This window comes from Cryptomeria japonica, chromosome 3 (assembly GCF_030272615.1).
Source record: "Cryptomeria japonica chromosome 3, Sugi_1.0, whole genome shotgun sequence".
Taxonomy (NCBI): Eukaryota; Viridiplantae; Streptophyta; class Pinopsida; order Cupressales; family Cupressaceae; genus Cryptomeria; species Cryptomeria japonica.
The window spans coordinates 286,577,309-286,599,315 of record NC_081407.1 but is presented as its reverse complement, the minus strand read 5'-3'; the positions used below and the strand labels follow the sequence as shown (position 1 = coordinate 286,599,315).

Below are 22,007 nucleotides of genomic sequence, written 5' to 3'. Positions count from 1 at the left end.
TTCATGCCAACTGTCTGCTTAAATGCCTAATGGCTGTAGGTATACATTGGGATACATGACAAGTGTTTGTCTTAATGTCAACTAGGTGTACTAGTTAATTTCAGTCATTACATGTGTGTGTAAAGGTTTAAAACAGCTAGTATATCATTTCTATAACAACCTTGCTTTGTTAGAAGCTTTCCATAACTTCATTTGCAGCCTACAAACCCAAAGAAGACTAAAAAAATTCATAACTGCAGCTTCAAACATTGTATGCCAAGTGTTTGACAATATTCCTTGGGGTTCAAATAAGAGAAACAAGGTCAGATTTGGCAAGGGATATTACACAAACACAACCAAATCAAACTACTGCTATAAAAAAAACCCTCCAAACATCCTCTAGAAACACCTAAATTTATTGTCACCACCAATACCAAACCGCTAAAGAAAATCAGACTTGTACAGGTTTGAAATGAAACTAGAAAAACAGGTACAACACTCACAAAAAATCTATATACTCAACATAAATGCCAAAAACGTCCCCCAACCCTGTAGGAAATGTCCCCTCTGATTTTCGCGAATGGGAAACGGATAGGAAATGGCAAAAAAAAACATCTCCGTGTCCCCATACTGTCCCTGGTGCGGGCACGGGGGCACCAAGCCCTGGGATGCGTCCCCATGGAACATAGCTTTTCTCCCTTTTCTCATGAAATACAAGAGGAGCATAAATGATCATATAGCTCTCGGTAAACATTTGTCAACTTTCACCATCATTAGTCACATACATGAGTTCTTAACATGACTTGTGTTGAGTCTCTGAGTTGTGATGGATCTTAGCAGTATTTCCTGTGTTTTATGTTGGAATTATCCTGCTATGATTGTTGGTCTATCTTTATCAACTCTTTGGTAGCTGCTTTTTACATAGCTTGGAAACCTTAATCGACAACCTCTTAGGAAAGAGGCAGTCATGCAATAGTTCTTATGCCATTTAATCTAACAGCTGACATGGACATTACTTTGACATTGCTATTCAACGGACAACTTTTTTTTTCAATCTCAAAATGGATTTGAACTTTACAATTTTGGCTTGCCAAGGATCCTTGTTAAAAATATCAGCAACTTGGTGTGTCAAAGTACAAATTTTAAGGTGTATCCCATCCCTTTCAATCAACTCTCAGATGTAATGTTGTTGAATCTCAATATGTGTTGATACTTGATCCTGCTTGATATTCCAGATTCTTTGCCAAATGAATGGTATTTTGCTTTCTATAGAAGATTTTTGTTGGTCCCTTTAGTGGACACTGTAAAATTCATTGTCAATAATTTATTTCAACCAAACTATTTTGTGAGCAACATTCACACATCTGTCACATTCATGATTCATGCTTAGTGTGTACATTTGACTGCACAATTTAGTAATTTCCAAAATAGATCCTATTCAACCTTAATTTAAATTGACTCATGTTGCTGTTCCATGTCCATAATTTTAGGAAAGCAGTTCCTATTTATGAAGCCTAAAGTTGCTAAGTGCAAACAATGAAAGAAAGTTTATATGAGCATCCAGGGATCACACAACACACATAACAATGAAATAAACAACAATGTAGAACTGGAGAAATCAAAATGGGTGGAAACTCTAGAAAAGTGAGGGGTTTCCTTCTTAAGCCATTATCTCATAGTTTATAGCAATGTATTGCTTAAAGATCTTCATAAACTTCTGTTGCACAAATTAACAATAACCAAACACCACACAAGCCCTACATTGCTGTGGTACTTCCTTAATTGCACTATCACTCCTCTAACATGTGTAGGTTGGATAAATAATAGTCTAACTTAAAGAATTTACTAATAAACATTACATAAAAGATTAATTGATCATTACAATATGCTCTCTTGGAGGTACATAAAGACGGAGAAGCAAAGAGGTGTTGGAAGAAAGGCCAAAGGTCTTCTGTAATTGAAACCACAGTATTTGAAATGTTGCATCTTTTTTAAAACCTAGAGATTTAGAACTTTTAACTTATCTATGATGGTTTTGGTCATGGTTGAATCTGTCTCTATTAATTGTTCTTTGCATTGGACGACTTTCACTAGGATTGAACACATCAGATGTATTTGACTGTGTTTGAATTAGTCACCCGTGTTTGATTTATAGTGACATCAATACCCTGAGTGGCCAGAGCTTTCAATGCACCTTTGTCTTTGTTTTGCCTTGACAATCTGATCTTTGTTCGGCTATCTTTCTTGCTAGAAAGAGTCATTAAAAGTTTGAAGTAAAAAGATAAATCTACACGAGAACATTAAGAGACTAAGTTAACTGATTAGCTAACTTTAACTGATTCAATCTCAGATCACACCTTCCCAATTTGAAGGTGTTTGGTCCCAAAAATCCTAAAACATTAGATGAGGAACAATTCTCAGCTTGTCTTTTGAATGCTAATTGGCCTTATACAACTTTGTCTTTTTAGAACAACTTGCCACGTTCCTTGAAATTTTTGCCACAACCCTTCAATTTGTTTCTAATTTGGGTTAGTAGGTGGACTATATGAGGTTTCAAATTCAACACTTTTCTTAATATTCAAATTTGCAATTAGCATTAATTAAATTCTTTCCTTTTTTTGCACTTGTCAAGGAGATATTTGATTTACCCTCGTAAGAATTGATTATGAAGCTCTTACCATCTTTCATTAATTTGTACTTGCTGTCCCTCTTATAATATATAGCATCTCTAAGATAGATGCACGGGTTGCCAAACACCACACTGCATGCATCAAGAGGAACCACATCTACAATAACATCAACAAAGTGCTGATTAATGCCAAATTCTTCAACTCATGATTGGGGTATTGATTCATTACTAATACAATTTGCTCTATCAACACCTTAGAAATCAAATTATCTTGAGGATAAGAATCAAATATAGCATATACTTTTGTATTCTTGATTTGAAAATTAATGTGAAAATAGCTTAGTGTGCTCACCTTTATCTTGCCCTTCATTGTCATTCAAGAAAACCTTTTTATTGAGGGAGGTGTAAACATGTCTTTATTCTACCTTGAAACTATATTCCACTTCTTGGCCTTAGAAATAGATTCTAACCTCCTTTTGCTTGATCTTCTTATTCTTGCTCTTCGATGGGCACAACCCCAAATGTAGCTTCCAACATGTCTCATTTTTGTGACCTTTTACATCTCAATATATACAATGTTTGTTGTATTTAGTAAAGTAAAAGTGCTAAGCTTGGCTTTTCTTTTGTGTTTACTTTTGGCCTTTGATCACCTTGCTGCCCTTGTATCATTGAGGAAGGGAATGGATTCTTTTCTTTGTCCATTTCAACATGATAAGCATGAGAAAATTCTCCAATCCATATCTTTAGGCACTGAGAGCAATATGGGCCTCCTTGGAGGGCAATGTCGTTCACTTGTGAATTTTATCAAGATATCACCTTCTTGCACACCCTTGTTCATTTGGATGGTCTGACAAAATTCACTGATGTTTTCTTGTACACTTGCCCTTGTTTTTTCTTGTAATATTGCCACAAAGCGGACCTCTCTTCATTCTGACACTGGATAAAACTTTTTGCTAATTTTATTAAATCTAAAGAATGAGAATAGCTTTCGAACCAATTTAAAACATTTTTTTGCTGGTTTTAATTAAGCTAAGGAAATTTGCCTTTCTTATTTAGCATGATGTATATTGAAATATACCTCAAGCTGTGCAACTAATAGTCAATCTTCTCTACATCTACCTCCTCTTGAGAAGGCATAATCAATATCTGCCTTGGGCTTGAGAAGTGTAGTTGGAAGACTTTGTTCACTATGGGACTGCATTTTCTCAAAAAAATTGGCAGGTCCTTAAGCTTTAGGAACCCTAATGGAATATCCCCATTTCCTCAATGAGTACTGCGATTATGCTTTCTAGCTTGCCCATAAGTCTGGTAATGCTTGCTACATCCTCTAGTGTGAGAATTCTTTCACATTAAGAGATATTGCATCATTTTGTGTCATTTTTCTTACTCTCCTTATCCAATTATCGGACTCTAATATTTTGTTGCCAAGAAAATAATTTTACTTCTCCACTTGCACTAGCTGCTCTAGTAATGGGTATAAGCGTACAAAACTGATCACAAAAACAAACAATCCATAATATCCAAGAAAACTTGCTCTTATATCAATCTTACCCATAATTAGCGTAGATATTTCATCAAATTATTCACCAAAACAAATCTTACTCAATTTTAATGTAAATTGATCAATGAAGTTGCTCTGATATCAATCTTACCCATAATTAGTGTAGATATTTCACCAAATTATTCACCAAAACAAATCCTACTCAATTTTAATGTAAATTGATCGATGAAGTCGCAGTTCCTTTTGCAGAAATATATAAAAACAGTTCCAATGTATAATGCCTAAAGTTGATAAGTGCAATATACAATGAAAGGAAGCTTATATCAACAACCAGAGAGCATAGATCACACATAACAATGAAATAATAAACGTGGTATACCTGGATATACCAAAATGGTAGAAAATTCTTGAAGATTGAAGGATTTCCTTTTCAATCTACTATTCCGTCATCTATTACTATGGTTTGAAACACCTTCATGAACTTATCTTGCACTACGAGCAATTTCTAAACATCACACATGGCCTAGTATCTCTCTTGAACTTCTCTAATCACACTTTCATTCTGTTAAGAATTATAAGTGAAACTTGCACCATTTGGAACATTGTGGCTCTGTGGAACTGTAGTCAACTATCTTTGCACATGATGGTTTGGACAAGGGTTCAATCTGCCAGACATTAAAATGAGATCGAATCTGTTACTGATACCCATTTTCTATATGACTTCAGCACCTTGAATGTCCAGAGTACCCAATGCATATCTGTCTGTGTTTCACTTTGAGAATCTGTATCTGGAACTCTGTTTGGTTATGTTTTTGGTAGAATGAATCATCGAGATTGTGGAATACAAGGACAAGTCTACACAAGAACTTTTAGTGTCTAATTTAGTTAATTTCACTAATGTAACTGGTCCAACTTCCAATCAATTCAACTTCAGTTGATAATAAAACTATGATTGTTTGCTTCCTGCAAGTACAAAAAAGAGTTGGGACCAAGATTGAAACCATAACCTGAAATTGACCCGTGATCACTGGCCTTGTCAAAATATATAAAACATGTCAAAGATAATCTCCTATGTAACAACAAATTCTTATGGCAGCTTTTCAATGCATAATTTAATGATTGAAAATGGGGAACCAGGCCAACAACATGAGATCTGTCATGTTTAGTATAAGATATTTCAAACTGCAAACTATCAATAAAGATGTCTACATAAATAACATCAACATTTTTACTGCTAACATCATGAAGCACTTTGAGACCAGTTTGACAAGTGGTAACAGGTTTACAATCAACCATATGAAAACAACATAGAAAATCTTTAGCTTAGCTTAAGAAAGCATTATCCTATCGTCTTCATGCCATGCTCGAATGCTATGAAATCAATGAACTATGCCCAAATCAGTCATATCAAACGCTATTCAAAAAATGTGTAATCAAAGAACATTACTAGCAGTAACAAGAAGAGCATGATAAACCAAGCATGTTAACCTCCTATCATTTAGTTGAATGAAATGTAAAACATTTGCTATTAGTTTGTGATTTACAATGTCAATAGCAACCATGAACTGATCAAGTTTCTTATCATTTAACCAAGCATGTTGATCTTGAAAATAATACAGGTTTTAGTTTCAGATTTATGATGTAAACGGAGAAAAATTTGCATAACAAATTCTGTATTTTTACTGAGGAACTTTTAGGAGTCTATAAAGTTAGATCTATCTATGCAGTAAGCATTCTCCCTTATAAATGATTTTTTTCCCCTTTTTCCTAGTGTTTTCAAAGTTTCTGATAGTTTTACGAATAATTCAGTATATAAAAGAGTGTTTCAGAAGTAAATTTCACATGAATTGAGTTCCACTTGTTAGCTATTGACTGTATTTGTCCTCATATTGAGCTTTGTTATATGATTTGTACAATAAAACTATTCCCTGCACATGCGCCTGACATCTCCGTTGATTGGCAGAAGTGAAGGCAGAGTTTAAGGACCACTATTCGGTGCATATCTATAGTGTGCAATCTTGCCTTCCTAAGGATCCTGCGGAGCTGTGGGGTGCAGAGTTTGTACAGGCAGAAGGACTCTTTAATCAGCCATCAAGCGTGAACAACTGTTTCTGGGATAATAGGCAAATGTTATAGACAATGATTTAATTTGGCATGTTTAGCCCTACTGTTTGCAATACATAAAAGAATATTATCCAATAATTATATTATACAGATTTGCTTCTATAATATATTTATGTTCAGTAGAGGCAAATTGTGTTTTGTGTATGATATATATATTTACTAAAGTGGATATTGATTCAGATTGAGGGCCAAAATGTAGATGTTTATGTCTTGTAAGGCATGTCTGAATGTGAACATGTCTGGCAATTGGTATAACTATAACATGCATAAGTTTAGAAAGCTAGCCTGAATCTGTCTTTGCACATTTCCGATGTATGTGCAGATTTAGTGCAGTGTCATATCCACTGGTGAAGCGCAACTTAAATGGTAAAAGCACACGCATTGGTCCACCCATCTCTCAGCCACAACTGGCTTCAGCACCTGTTGTTGTAAATGGATTGCCCAAACAAAGTGTGTCTCTCCCTCAAGTACACGTACCTTCGACTACAGAGAAATCTGTGGAAACAGTTCCAAAAGCTGCACCACAATCATCTGTCTCAGCAATTGATGTGAAGGAGGTTTCGGCAGGGAAGAGTGTAAATGCTCCAACAGCTGCCACAAACAAAAAGAAGGGACAGAATGGTAAAAATTCTGAAGGCACATTAGCAAGTTTGTGGGGTCGTGCATCAAGCAAGCCAAAACCTACCTCCTCTCCAGCTCCTACAAATCATGGCAAGGATATTCTTTCTTAATGATTTAAGCTTAGTTTTTGTTAAATTTGAGTGCTTCACTTTGTCTATTTCTTCTGGATAGCACACTAGTCTAACTAATGCTTGGATTTTATGTAGAGTATTTGCAGTCACAGATTTCTCTTAATTGATTATCATGATCATACATTTATCACAAATCAGTGAATGCAGATGTCCAGATAAATGCTTCGGAAGATGCAGGCAATGCCAGTAATGCATCAAGCAAGCCAAAGTCTAGCTCCCTTCCACCTCCAAATCATGGCAAGGATGTTTTTCCTTCATGCTTTACGCTTAGTTCTTTGTCAGATTTGAGTGCTTCACTTTTGTCTCTTCTGGATAGCATGCTTTTCTTGTATAGTTATTGCCTGGACTTTATGTTGAGTGTTGACAATCAGAGATTTCTCTTTTCTAACTATCATAGATTGGCGACTGCAGGTGCCGAGATAAATGCTTCGGAAGATGCAGGCAATGGCAGTAAAGCATCAAGCAAGCCAAAACCTAGCTCCACTCCACCTTCTACAAATCATGGCAAGGATATATTTCCTTCATGCTTTATGCTTAGTATTTTGTCCTTTTGTCTCTTTCTTTTGGGTACCATGCTTTCCTTGTGTAACTAGCACCTGTATTTTATGTCGAGTATTGGCAATCAGAGATTTCTTTTTTCTGAATATCATAATCATACATTTGTCACAAATCAGTGAATGCAGATGCCCAGATAAATGCTTGGGAAGATGCAGGCAATGCCAGTGATGAAGATGAAGAAGATTTTTTTAGTACAAGAAGAGTCCAGTCAACCAATGGTAGTGGAAGGAAGCGGCGCTTTGTTTTTGACATGTCAGATGATGAAAATGAAGACGACGTAATTGTTTCCAAACCTGCTGCAAGCTTGGCCTCCCCAGAGCTTCCTAAGCAAACATCTAATGCTAAAGAGGAGGCTAAGACTTCGCATAACAAAGATGCAGCTCAAGAAAATAAAGATGTCAAAGCACAGGGAAAAGAAAAAACCAAGGCTACATCTGCACGTAAATCAACAGTGTCTGGCAAATCAACAAAAGGTGTTCAGTCGAGAAAAACACATGATCAAATGGAAGGCAAAGTTGATCATTCTGCTCACAATAATACTAAACCTGGGTCTGGTATGGAAGAGAAAAACATTTGTCCTGAAACTAAAACTTGTAAGTCAGAGTGCATACCTTCTGATGATGCACCTGCATCAAATGCAGGTGTCAAGAAAAGGAAAGTTCTCAAAACACATATTGATGGCCGAGGCCGTGAAGGTAGATTGAACACTGTTTTTTACAGTGTCCTTCATTTCCTTATTGAAGCTTTACCTTTATTAGCAAACTGTAAACAGTATATATGTTTCTAAGTATCTTGTTGATTGTTTTATGTCAGTCACTGAGGTTACATGGGAGGTTGACGGTGTTGAAGAAGAAAAGGCTAAGGATGTCCCTATTACAGTAAATTCTTCTGTGCCCAGGAATGCCGATAACAAGTTAGTCTGCTTCCACTGTTCTGAACAATTTTTTCTTATACATCATTTGAGTCTATTTGCAGTCTCTAGTATTTAAGGCTAATCCACAGCATTGATGGGACAGTCTTTGTAATTATTGGCTTGCAAATGCCATGGTATTTGATACTGTATCATGTTGAAATTTTTTCAGGCCAAAAGAAACTGGCAAAGTAACATCTGTAGATCCTTCTCATTCGGCCAATCCAACCACAAAGCCTAGCAGTAAACACACACAAAAGGGTGCAGGGAAAGACACACGACAAGGAAATATTCTCTCATTTTTCAAGAAGAGTTAGAAGGGTTTTAACATGAATGCATAGTTGACTTGTAAGAATGTTAAACCAATGTAACACAAGCTGATTTCACATGATATAAAGCTTTGATGTTGAGAGTGTATATTGTTCAGTGAGATTTCTGGACTGCTAGATCAATGTGAAATGAAATTACCAACCAATTGAAGGATGTTTTTTCTAGTGAAAATAAGTAGAAGGTTTAAAGTTTTGGAACAAAAATAGTCCCTTTTATGTTTTATATTTTTTCCAGTACTATTCTAGATTTTAATTATTCATTTCAAAATTTCAACCAGGATTTACGTATAAATATTATCTGATGACGCTTGCAATCACTGTCAAGGGATGGGTTTATGGTTGTATGTAGTTTTGGTCAAACATGAAGAGCCTGTGACGGTGGTACCGAAATGTATTTTGATTGTTTATGATTGGGCTCATAGATTACCTGGTCAAGAACTGTTTCTGTGTCAATTTATAGAAATAAGTACATCATCTGCCAACCAAGTCTTACTATCTTGGGAGGAATCTATTTTAACTGTGGCCTCCATTCAGGCCTAAAGTAATGGCTTCAAATGGTCTCCTTCACCAGAATACTACCCTTGGGTTATGTATTGGGATAAGCTAATCCAAATTTACCATATTTAATGAATTGCGTATAAATTTTAAATCACCCAGAGAATAAATTGTCTAAATCAACCACAGAATGATTATAACTTGGTTTTTTTTATATTGTGGGAAGTTCATAGATCAAATTGAAGATGCAATCAAAGACCTTTCAAATAGTTTATTGCGGAAATGAATACTCAAAGGCTGCAATTCTCAGTTTGGCTTGCGAACTTACTTTTATAAAGATGGTCTGAAAGAGCTAGCAGACACTCATTTCAAGCTTAAGCTTAAAAAAGGAGGTGAAGTCGATAGACAAGTGGCATTGCTGGATGGCCTAGATTCCCCAGTGCTCACTGGATGGCTTAATTCAAGGATCTTGAACTTCAGCTGTGCGTGAATGATGACTTCTGTTACTTGTGACTTTTGTTTTGATAGGAAAGGTGCAAACTTAAACTTGTTTATCTTGCATATATTATGCATTTTTACTTCTTTTAGGTTAAGTTTATCTTGTTTAGGTAGATATTATATATACAATGCATTTTATTATTACTATTTAGATAGTTTTAGGATAACTTATTTCTTTTTAATTATTATTTTAAGATAGGCTTTGGAAAAAATTAAAATAATGCCTATTTAGGATGTTGAGAATTTGTCTTCATCTCCAGTTTTTTCTATAAAACACAATCTCGTTGCATTTCATGAAATTTCAATCTATGTTCAATTTGAATAGTTTGATGAATAAGATTATACTCTCCATTTTTATAGCTGAAAGTCTTTATTTATGCACCAGATGGTTATATTTTAAATTTGTTTCTTTCTTTGTATTTGTTTTGCCATATTTTAAAATTTTACACAGTACTAGAGTAGGTTATATTAGGCTTACTCTATTTGTGCAAAATAGATACTTTCTTTTAAGTTTTTGAATGAGTTGATAGTCACCTTTTGTAAGAAGCTACAAGGAGAGAAACAAGTTGCACTATTGTGTCTTGAGCATTTGATATAGTTGGCTGTCTTTCATTTCATTTAAATTAGACACCTTGAGCCCAAACTAACGAGGTTTGGAGGTTGTAGGTGATTGTTAATATTTTACTGGTAATTTTGTATGGATATTTTTCAAGTTGTCCAGCTCCAGTTTTTCGGCTATGTGAACATGAAAAAAAAGGTGGAAAAAGCAATGCTCAAGTATTGCTTGCATTTAGATTGTGTGTTAACACCAGTATGCCACGAAAACCATTGATGAAAATTTCTTTAGAATAATTCCTTTAGTCAATAGATAAATTTTCTTAATGAAATACACGCAGAATACTCTCACCAGCCTGCTAGCCATGTCTGCACCTACATTCTTGCACAGTTGGTATGGGAGGTTTGCATGGCCATCTTGCCAAGTTAGCGTGACTCGTATAGTCAATTTGGTACACCAGCATATATCACCACTCATATAGTGCCACATCAACATTCAATCACCATATATATAGTGCCATGTCAACAATTTGCATGTGGGGGCATCAAATGACATCATTTGCTTGAGTTTTCCTAGTTTATAGAGATTTGCATTTTGCGAACTTTTGAACGCCTATTTTCACTCATTTAGATTTTTAATAGGGCATATTTTTTCCATACATGGTTGTATTTTTTTTGTTTTTTATTGATCAAAGCAGGATACAAGATAAATAAAATAATAATGAGCAGTTCAAATCGAATTGCAGATAATAAAAGCAAAGAAATTAGGCCAGCATGACTACAGTATAAACATTACAGCATACTTACTCAGATAGCCAAAGTCAAAGAATTATAACAGCATAAACAGTGGCTGAACAAGAACCTTACAATATACATAATAAGCCAACTGGCACAAAGTGGCACGAGAATAGACTAAAAAGATGCTGAAGCATTACATGTGGAATTTGAAGTCTCTGAAGCTGTCTTGAACACTGAATATCATAAGCATGCATCTGAACGAACTGATACTTAATCTTTTCCAAAAGCTTATTGTAGGAGTCTTTCTTCCCCAAATGTGAGCACAAAAAAACAAATTGTAACATAACATCACAGTAAAACTGTGGCACTTCCCCTTCCTGACAAGTAATTTGATTAGAAAAAACAGATAAATATTTGCTTTTCCAAATATGAAGCAAGATAGTTTGTCTCATCGAATTTGCAATAATATTCTTATTCAAACCAAACCCCAAACCAAACCCCAAAACAACTTCCTTTCAACCCAAAACATGGTAAAAAACAGAAGGGAGGTGTTCAAAAATTGCCATCCATTTTTTTTAGCATGAAAGCAATCCCCAAAAATATGTTTTACACTTTCAACATGTCTACAAAAAGGGCAAAGGGTTGGAACAATCTTCAAATGTCTCAATCTGTCCCCAACAGGCAATTTGTGATGCAAAACTGTGATGCAAAACTTTCCATTCAAGAAACTGAGCATTTGAATCAGATTTAGACTTCTATATTTGAGTACTAAGATTCCTCCATGTTTTCTCCTTAAATTTACATCCTCATTTAACATTCACCCTAGGATTAAGCTTCAAGTTTGGAATCAAAGTCAAATAATTCTTCTTCAAGGGAAGGGAGGCAAGAGGAATTTTCCCAAGCCAAAGCCAAACCTTAGAATCATTGCATTGCAGCAGAGAGCAAATTTTCATAACCAAATCTGCAGGCACCAAGGATTTGAGAAATATAAAAAACCCTCTACCTTTGTTATTCAGCTTGAAACAAAATTTCATATTTTACCAGTCAGCCCAGTCAAATGAATTGAAATCTCAGATATCATTGCATTGTTGCACCTCTTTCTTGAAGAAATACAACGCTTGTTTGGGAAAGGAGACCGCAAGTGGAGACCCGTGATATTGCACCAATTTGTTCCACCAAATAGAAGAGGTAGCAAAACTAAACCCATTTTGCTAAGAAATTTTCCATTTCAAAAGATGACAAACTTGTTGCCATTCTGTCCAAATTGATTGTAAAGGAAAGGGGGCCCTTAGGCGGAAACAAGAAGCCATCAATATTTTATCAATCCAACCCACACCTTGCCATTTATTGTTAGCAGCAACAAGATAAATTTGATGATGAACCAAAGCTTTCCAAGGTTCATCACCATTCATGACTCTAATGATCCATCTTGCTGATAAACAAAGACCTTGTGTCTTGGGATCTATAAGCCCCAACCCATCTTTGTTTCTTGGTTGTATACAATGGAGCCAAGATGAAGTTATGAAACCTGAATTGCCCTCCCAATTAGTCTACAAAAATTGATGTACAATCTTATTTAGCTCTTCATAGCCTTTTTTTAGAAGGCATCTGACAAGAATAATAATAAACATGGGAGACCAAATTTTTTTTGTTAACCACTTGAATTTTACTAGCAAGTGATAAATATTTATTTCTCCAATTAAGGATCTTGTTTTTTAGTTTGGCTAAAAAGTAGCTCCACATATCAGATAGAGAAACACCCAAACCAAACGGAATGCCCATTTCTCCATGTCTTAATTGTTTCCACTGTTTAGGAATCCAAGATGGAACCCGATCAGAACTAATCATAAGGAACTCAGTTTTGGGATGTGCAAGCTTAGAACCTGAAACTAAACAATTAAGATCTAAAACTCCCATGACATTAGCAATTTTGGTTTCAAATGAGTTTTGATTGTGGCATTGACAAGAAGGATGCTCAATTGGTTTACAATTTGTTGGACAAGCTTCCATCAGAGTATGCAGTCTTTGTTTCTAGCTTCCACACCCATCGATTGACTTCAGGTGCCTCATCCCCTCCACCATCATTTGATGCATTCACGAAGATGTTGATACTTGAGCAAGCAAAGTTGATCAAGATGGGGATTCTCAAGTCTTCAAAGTACATGAAGGGAATCAAAGGAATCAAGGAAAAGGTAAGAACCAAAAGCAGTCTAAGCCTAGGCCACAACAAGATAGAGCGCAATCATCCTCTCCACAACAAGGAAATTCTTCGTCCTCTTCCAAGAAGGGGAATACACCTAAGAAGGAGCGGCAAAATTGTTCATATTGCAAGAAATTTGGTCATGATAAGCATCATTTCCACTCAAAGCAGATTGGTGAGTTGACAAACATCATTAAGAAGAACAACATCAATTTGCCATTCGCCTACAAGAAGAAGGAATCATCTCCTTCCACTTCCTCGCAGTCAAAGGGAAAAGGGCAAGCATTTGTGGCTAAAACAGGTTCTTCATAGTAGTGGATACTTGAATAAAGTGCTTCATATCATATGGTTTCTACAAGGGAGTAGTTTTCCTTATTGGATCCTTCTAAGGTACCTCACATTTTCATTGGTGATGATACACAAGTGGAAGTTGAAGGGAAAGGTTTGGTTGCCATGGATGATGGAACATTTGAGAATGTTCTCTATGTTCCTAACTTGACCACCAACCTCCTTTCTATCTACCAAATCACCCACTATGGAAATGGAAAGAAAGTTGAGTTTACACCCGATTCAATTGTGGTAAAAGAACTTGCGAATGATGCCTTGGTAGTAGTGGGACAAGCCAATCACAACTCACAAATTTATTCATTCTCCCACTTTGTGCTTCAATCTCCTTCTATGGCCTTGCTCACTCATTCAAATTCAAAAAGTAAGCTATGGCATGAGTGGTTTGGTCACCTCAACTACTGCTATCTTCAACAACTTAGCTCCAAGGACATGGTCATAGGTCTACCTCAAATTAGGTTTTCAAATGGTGTATGTTCAGGGTGTTCCATGGGCAAGCATCCCGAAGAGAAGTTTGATAAGGGGAAATTTTGGAGAGCTTTGGGAGTTCTTCAATTGGTTCACATCAATGTAGTAGGCCCATTTCCAGTGCCTTCATTCAACAAGGCCCGCTATGTCCTCACCTTCATTGGTGACTACTCCCACTTCACTTGGGTCTACTTTCTTGTTCACAAGAGTGAAGTGTTTGACAAATTTCTAGCCTTCAAGGCTCACGTTGAGAAGCAATTAGGGAAGGTAGTCAAGATCCTTCACATAAACAATGAAAGGAAACATGTGAACAATAGACTTGAGAAATTTTGTACTCTTGAGGGGATTGATCTTCAACACTCAATTGCCTACACTCCACAATAGAATGATGTTATAGAAAGGAAGAATAGAACCTTTAAGGAGAGGGCTAGATGCATGATTCATGCTCATTCTCTTGGTCCAACTTTTTGGGTAGAAGCTATCTGTTGTGCCACACACATCCAAAATTGGGATCCCCACAAGTCTTTGAAGGGTATCACTCCTTTTGAGGCTTGGTGTGGTACAAAACCAGTTGTGAGACATTTCAAAGTCTTTGAGTGTCCAACATGGGCTCACATTCCTCCGCAAAAACGCAATGCATTGGAACCTCAGAGTAGGCCTTGCATATTTGTTGGATATCGAGGGTGTTAAGACATATCGACTTATGGATCCAAAGACACATGAGGTATTCATTAAGAGGAGTGTTCACTTTGAGGAAAGCTCTCCTAGCTTAGCCTCTCATCCTCCTTCCTCCATTGTGGATAGTGATGATAGTGACTTTGATGACGATTCTCCCTCAACTTCGACTTGCAAGGTCACACCTCCGTAGGGTCCACTTGTAGTGAGGAAGCTCGTCCTTCATCTCCTCCTAGACCTCGTTGGGCTTGACAGACTCTTGAGTCAACAAGTTCTCTTGTTGGTGATTCTTTAGACACTCGAAGGACTCAGTCACAACACTAGGAGCTTCCACATGCTTACATTGCTATAGCTTCTGACCCACAAAACTTTCAGGAAGCATCAAGAGTTCCTGAGTGGGACTTAGCCATGGAGGAAAAGTATAGTTCCTTGATGAGGAACAACACCTGGGAGTTAGTCCCTCTCCCTAAGGGGAGAAAGATGGTTTGATGTAAGTGGATCTATCAGACTAAGTTTGCAGCGGATGGTAGTGTGGATAAGTACAAGGCTCAACTTGTTGTGAAAGGTTTCTCATAGGTTCTTGGTGTTGACTATACTAAGACCTTTGCACCTGTAGCTAAGATGAATTCCATTCGCTTGACACTTGCTATTGTTGTAGCTTATGGTTGGGATGTACATTGAATGGATGTGAAGAGTGCCTTTCTTCACGAGGATCTCGAAGAGGAGATTTACATGGAGCAGCTACATGGATTCATTCAAGATCATTCATTTGTTTGTAGATTGAGGAAGTCTATCTATGGCCTCAAGCATGCCCCTAGGGCTTGGTATGCCAAGATGAACTCCTTTCTTCTCTCTGCAGGATTTACTTGTTGTCATTTGGATCCAAATGTCTACTTTTTGCAGCAGGATGACTCTCACTTGATACTTGTGCTCTGTGTTGATGACTTGATCATTACGAGGAGCACCTTATTCATCATTGGCAGTGTCAAATCTAATTTGCATAAGAGATTTGCTATGACTAACTTGGGCCTTTTGTACTACTTTCTCGGGATAGAGATATCACAGTCACCTTCCAGGATTACACTTGTGCAACCCAAGTATGCTCTTGATCTTCTAGCATGGTTCCACATGGATGATTGTAAGCCTGCGCTGACTCCCTTTCTTTCAGGAGTCAAGCTTGAGGCTAAGTGTTCCACTCCACTTGTTGATGGGCCACATTGTATCATTAGTTTGCTGGGAGTCTCATCTACTTGACTCATACACGCCTTGATATTTTCTTTGCGATTGGCATGGCTTCATGCTTTATGTGGGAACCACATGAGCTTCATTGGAAAGCTGCCAAACACATCTTGCACTACATAAAGGGTACCGCATCACTATGGGATTCACTATGCAACAGGCACATGACTTGCCTTGGTTGGTTACACAGACTTAGATTGGGCTGGTGATCTTGATGATCGTACATCCACTTCAGGTTACAACTTTCATCTTGGTTCGAGCCCCATTTGTTGGCAGAGCAAGAAGCAACATGTTATTGCTTTTTCTTTGATTGAGGTTGAGTATCGAGGGGCTATTAATGCAACTACTAAGGCTTTTTGGCTTCAGAATATTCTCATAGAGGTTGGTTTCACCACTCCACGACCTACAGTCCTTCATTGTGACAATCACAGTTCCATTTAGATCTCAAAGAACTCGGTTCACCATCAACGAACCAAACACATCGAGATCCACATGCACTACATCATGGAGTTGATTTAGGAGTAGGTCATTGATTTGTTGTATTATTCTACAACAGAGAAGGTTGCAGACATCTTCACCAAATTCTTCACGAAGAGTAAGTTTCATTAGTTGCGAGCTCTCTTGGGGGTGCATGATATTTCCTTAGGGGGGGTTTGTTGTCTTCTCCTTCCTCTCTTATGGGGGGGACCTTTTCCTCTCTTGAGGTTTTGTCCTTCTTTGATAGTTCATTTGTCTTTTCATCTCTTTTTTGGCAGGGGATTTTTTTCTCACTAGGTTTTCTCCCTTTCTCCATTTGTGAGAGATTGCATTGCATTGTTTGCATTTGCCTTTGTACATGGGTACCTAACATGGCCTAGTAGCCGGGACCCATCTTGCATTAATAACTTGAGTCTACATTCCCCTAAGTTGCACTTAAGGGGGGGTGGTGGTGTAAATTATGTCTCATAATTACACTTTACTTAGGTTGACTTGCGAATGCATTCATTTTAGTTTGCATATGAGACACTTAGGGAAGTGTGCATCTAGGGAAGATGGTTATTGGAGAAATTCCAACTTTTATGGTGATATCTTGTTGTTGCATTCCACCTTTGGTGGGTGATCCACCTTTAGTGGAGTATTTTATTATTTCTCCTATCTACCCTTGTATCTCATTGGGACACATGTCATGATTGTGTGCTCTCATTTCCACATGGCCTTGCCTTTATAAGCAGGGTCATCTTCATTGTATGATTTATCCAGTTGATCATTTTTTGCATCTTGATGAGAATACAATTTGTTCTTATCAACATTTGTCTCTATTGTGTTGTGCTATTCATTGGGCTTTAGATCTTGGTTATTATTGGCAAATTCTTATAGATTCAAAAACCTTGTTGCATCTCACTGCATGATGTCATCGGAAGATGAACTTTGGAATGTAGAAAGTAGACTAGGGATACCATCTAAGGGTCACATCTCATGTATTAGATATAAATATATTCTAAGATCCATTCACCAGTATAATGACGAAGAATAGATATAAGATATAGATGAAGAACGATATGTAAAGGATTGCATATATAAATATAAGGAGTAATCTAATTCTGACTAACATTTAACCTTATGCTGAGATACAATTCCTTGTTTCCTTAATAAAACCAGGTCTAAGGCTTAAATACTACAACACCAAAAATCGTTAGGGTATAGAAATCTGGTTTGCATTCCTCTGATTTATTGCTAAAAATCATCAAAGACTACATATGTGGGATTCAAAAAATAAAATATGTATATTTTTAAGAAATCATCCCAATGATCAAGAATATATGTAGAAATCTCATGGAATAGTCTTCACAAAAGAGTTTGAGCATGAACGACTATAGAATCTATGGGTGTTGAAGTGAATATTCCTCAACCTCTGTATGTTGACTTGAAGATGTAGTAGTAGGTGAAGCCTCTATATCTAAAATAAGAATCAAATTGAAGATAAATAATCAATTAGAGTTTCTAGAGGGGAATAAAGTGAAGTCTCTATTACTACATGAAGTTTTATACTTTTTTCACAAAGCTAGTAACTTGAGCATAACTATGCATTGAAAAATCCACAGGATTGAGAGGGGGGGTGGTGAACTAGTTCGAACCTCAAAACACTTCAATATTGATCTATTAAACTTTAAACCACAATTAGCTTATCCTTGTAATTATGAAACATGACAACACAAAACACAACAAACACATGAACATCAAATTTACACGGAAAACCCTAAACAAGAAAAAACCACGGTGAGAATTACATTCACAATATGAATAAATGATTACAATGTTTAGGCTCAAGGCCAAGGAGCTGACTGCCCCTGAAAGGATTTGCAAGACTAAGGCACACAACCTTAGGACACGATACAACGATTGCACAAACTACCAAAAGGAACACATGTTCTTCTGATAGGTGCAGAGGATCAATGAATTGAAATGAATAAGATATCCAAATCACGAAATTGTCCTTGAACCACTGTATCAAGTAATCAATATCATGGCAAACACATCTGATCACAAACATTATCTCCAATCTCTTTCCAACAATCTTTCATACTTATGCAATAGTAAATATGCTTGGATATCAATAATGTACACTTTACATTGATTCACATTCATCCAAAACTCAACTCATAAATATACACTCCTATATATACAATATAATCATTAAAAACCAGGTCGACCACAAACAAAATATACAATATTACACAAATTGGGCCACCCAGACCTATAACATCAAATATGATCCAATTCGGGAGATAGAAAGAACCCAAATACATCATAATACATTTGATTCCAACCGATCACACATGCTAACATTTCCTCCAAGGTCGACACTAAGTGAAACATGTATGTAAACAATATAGCACACCAACTAGTTGGTCCCAAAACGTTCTCCAATACACACAACTTGATGTAGATCAACACATGCCATGGTGAGACCCATATCAACACCAAAAAATAATCACCGAACTATGTCCAAACCAAAAAGGCATGATCCAAGAAGAACACATCACCTCAGTCAGCCAAAATCCAGCCCAAGTGACAGTACTAAACTCAGGACATCATAACTTTATTTTCGGTTCAAACCATCACTATAAAATTGAACTAGAACACTACACAAAGCAAATAAACATGTCTTCAAAGTTGCAATACTAGAATCCATATATCAAAGAACCACCAAGCATTCTCTGGACTAGTTTTGATATACATAGATCATAAACATTATATCCATAACCGCACTCCATAATCTTCACATACCAAAGGAATGAAAAGAATTCTTCCATTGAGATATTAAAAATTATTTCTTGCATAAATACTATTGCTTACATATTGAACCTTCTACTACACCAACCTTCTCGAAACACCTCATACTAAATGTCATTACCAAACCACTCAACAACATCAGACAATATATTTTTGAACCATCTACAACACATAATGATAACACAACAACTCATCTATAACATGAGACATGCTGGCATGAAAGACAACACAAGACAGGTTGACATCAATTACACCACAATAACTCAAGTTTCCAACATTCTCCCCCTTTTTCATTGATGTCAACACTTGTGCACCACCAACAACAAAGACAACTAAACTCAAACTATATATCTCTACCCCTTTGACATCAAGGATAACGAACACAAATTTGAGTAACTCTTCCTTCTATTGAAACTTTTTCTCCCAATGAGCACACCACACCATATCGTAGCCTTAGTTTCTCTCTTACCCTTTTAGAAATATCTCAAATAATTACAATACTCCCCTCACTAGGGATATCATTCTTTTGCAACTATTTTTCTACAATTGGAAAGCCTTATCCTTAGCTGCTCCTCTACGAACAACAAGTGCATCAATCCAAAGAACAAGAGCAGAGCTCTGAAAGGGCCCCCTGGACAAATATGCCACTACTTATACTCCTATCATCTACATTTCTCCTATTTCTTTTTTAATCTTCTGGAGTCCCTTCTACAATTTAATCCTTAATAAATTTCTCATTTGTTGAAATCCATCAATATGTTCATTAGTCTTCTTCCTTTGACACACCCATATCAATAACTTATTTACTTTTAGACTTGTTCCAACACAACAGATTCCAAAAGCACCAATATCCGTATCATTTCTTCTGTAATTTCAACTGCTTCTCAATCCATTTGCTTGATCAATCCTCTGTAGTTTTACAGATCCTCAACTATGATGAGGTAGACTCTTTTCTAGAACTTGTACAGACTATCTTTGTCCTTTTACCAACTATTCAAACTCTAATCCAAGGCAACTGTACTATTCCATCAGACTTAAACAATCGACAAAACCATTCAGAAACTCCTAGAGACACTTCTAAAATTAATACCATGTTGAAATCAACTCAACATCCAAACCACAAGGGGGGTCATAATATCTTCATTTCAATCTCTCCCTCAAACAGTGCATATCATCTAGTTATTACAAAAGGAATCAACACCACCAGAGGGTGTGAACCCATCCTTATACTTTTCTTTCACCTTTTCTTGTGATTTCTTTAGACATGTCATATTCATCTTGTCCTTTTCTTTATTAACACCAATCTTCTTTACCATACCAACAAACATCTCATTCTTTCTTCTACAAAATATAGCAACGCGTCCAATTTTATTGCAATTGTAACAAGTTGTACCTTGTTCCAAACCATTTCCATTCCTTTTGACATTTAGATCTCTCTTAATACTTCCACTCCTGATAATATTTCTGCACTCAACAACCTTATGACCAAAATTGTTGCGAGCATAACAATATCCATTGAAAGATTTAAAATTCCTACCATTCAAATTCCACATCATCCTACTTCTGCACTCTTTAGGCTTATTACTAACCTTGTTGCAAGCATAACATTGTCCACTAAATGAATGACATCTCATCTAACTTCTACATTCATTGGCTCTATGTCCAATCTTGTTTTTTGAAAAGCAATTAACATTAAAAAATGGGAAATACTTGATTTGAGCAGGAGGAGTAGGAGACCTCTTGAAAACCTTCTTGTTTCAGACCTGAGAGAAACCATTTTGATTAGAGTTCTTTAGTTCATCCTTGACCTTTATCTTTACAATCTCTATCTAGTTTGTTCATGAATGCCCATTTTTTTTTCTTCCATGTTCTTTTCTACCAAGCTAGGTACTAGTTCCAATGTCCAACTTTCCTCCGTCAAATTCAACTATTCTTCTACCATCTTTACCTGAGTTTTATCTTTTGGAGAATCCTTCTCTTCTACAGTCATAGGGATAGTATCTATCATAGGTACAACCTCAGTCTGATTCCATTCTTCACAAACTTGTGCCAGTAAACAATTGCCTCCAATGTTATTCTTCACATAGTAAACATTGGCACAAGTCCTTGTACCTTCTATAACTAATCTTCAAAAATTTCCTTTTTTGATTTCACATCCGGACTCATGAAATATGACCTTATCACCTTTTTTCCACATCCGACTCACACTTAAGAGATTACGTCTCAAACCCTTAACATAAGAAACATTATCAGTCTTGTGCTTACCATCAACTCAAATAGTACCTTTACCACAAATAGGTGCAACTTCCTCTCCTACAAATTTTATAGTTCCACCATCATAATTATCAAGATTAATGAACTTTCCTTTATGTCCTATCATATGATTTGAACATCCAAAATCAATTATCCATGCCTTAGGTTTAAATTTCACATGTAGTGCAGTCTTCACATTCACAAGTTTTTCGCTACTCTCTACTCCTTCCAAAAAATCAAATCTTTCATCACTCTCTTCTTCTATAGATAGAAACAATACTTCTTCATTTGAGTCATTTTCATCTTCCTCTTTAGATGAATGAGTCTCTATTGAATATAATTTCCTCTTCTATTTATCTTTGTCATCTATTCTCCTATTCCCATTATTCCATCTATGATTTTCTCTTCCTTAATCATCATTATCAGATCTTCTAACATGGTCTTCCTTATAAGTACCTCTAAAAGAATAATAACCAATTTTTCCAC

General features: G+C 36.4%; 1 protein-coding gene across 3 annotated transcripts in view; it reads left to right on the top strand.

Annotated features, from left to right (window-relative positions):
- Nucleotides 1–9,056, top strand: part of LOC131068522 (uncharacterized) — a 43,423-nt gene extending 34,367 nt beyond the window's left edge. Inside the window, exons 4-11 of one of the 3 annotated variants that reach the window (XM_058003711.2) lie at nt 6,073–6,232; nt 6,556–6,944; nt 7,124–7,222; nt 7,397–7,489; nt 7,660–8,097; nt 8,185–8,238; nt 8,357–8,456; nt 8,626–9,056. In XM_058003711.2, coding sequence (XP_057859694.2) covers nt 6,073–6,232; nt 6,556–6,944; nt 7,124–7,222; nt 7,397–7,489; nt 7,660–8,097; nt 8,185–8,238; nt 8,357–8,456; nt 8,626–8,770 — 1,478 coding nt within the window. In that variant the 3' untranslated portion in view covers nt 8,771–9,056. Of the gene's footprint in view, nt 1–6,072; nt 6,233–6,555; nt 6,945–7,123; nt 7,223–7,396; nt 7,490–7,659; nt 8,239–8,356; nt 8,457–8,625 lie in introns of all 3 variants that reach the window. The other 2 variants (XM_058003709.2, XM_058003710.2) reach the window with 2 other exon arrangements.
- Nucleotides 9,057–22,007: the final 12,951 nt, after the last annotated feature.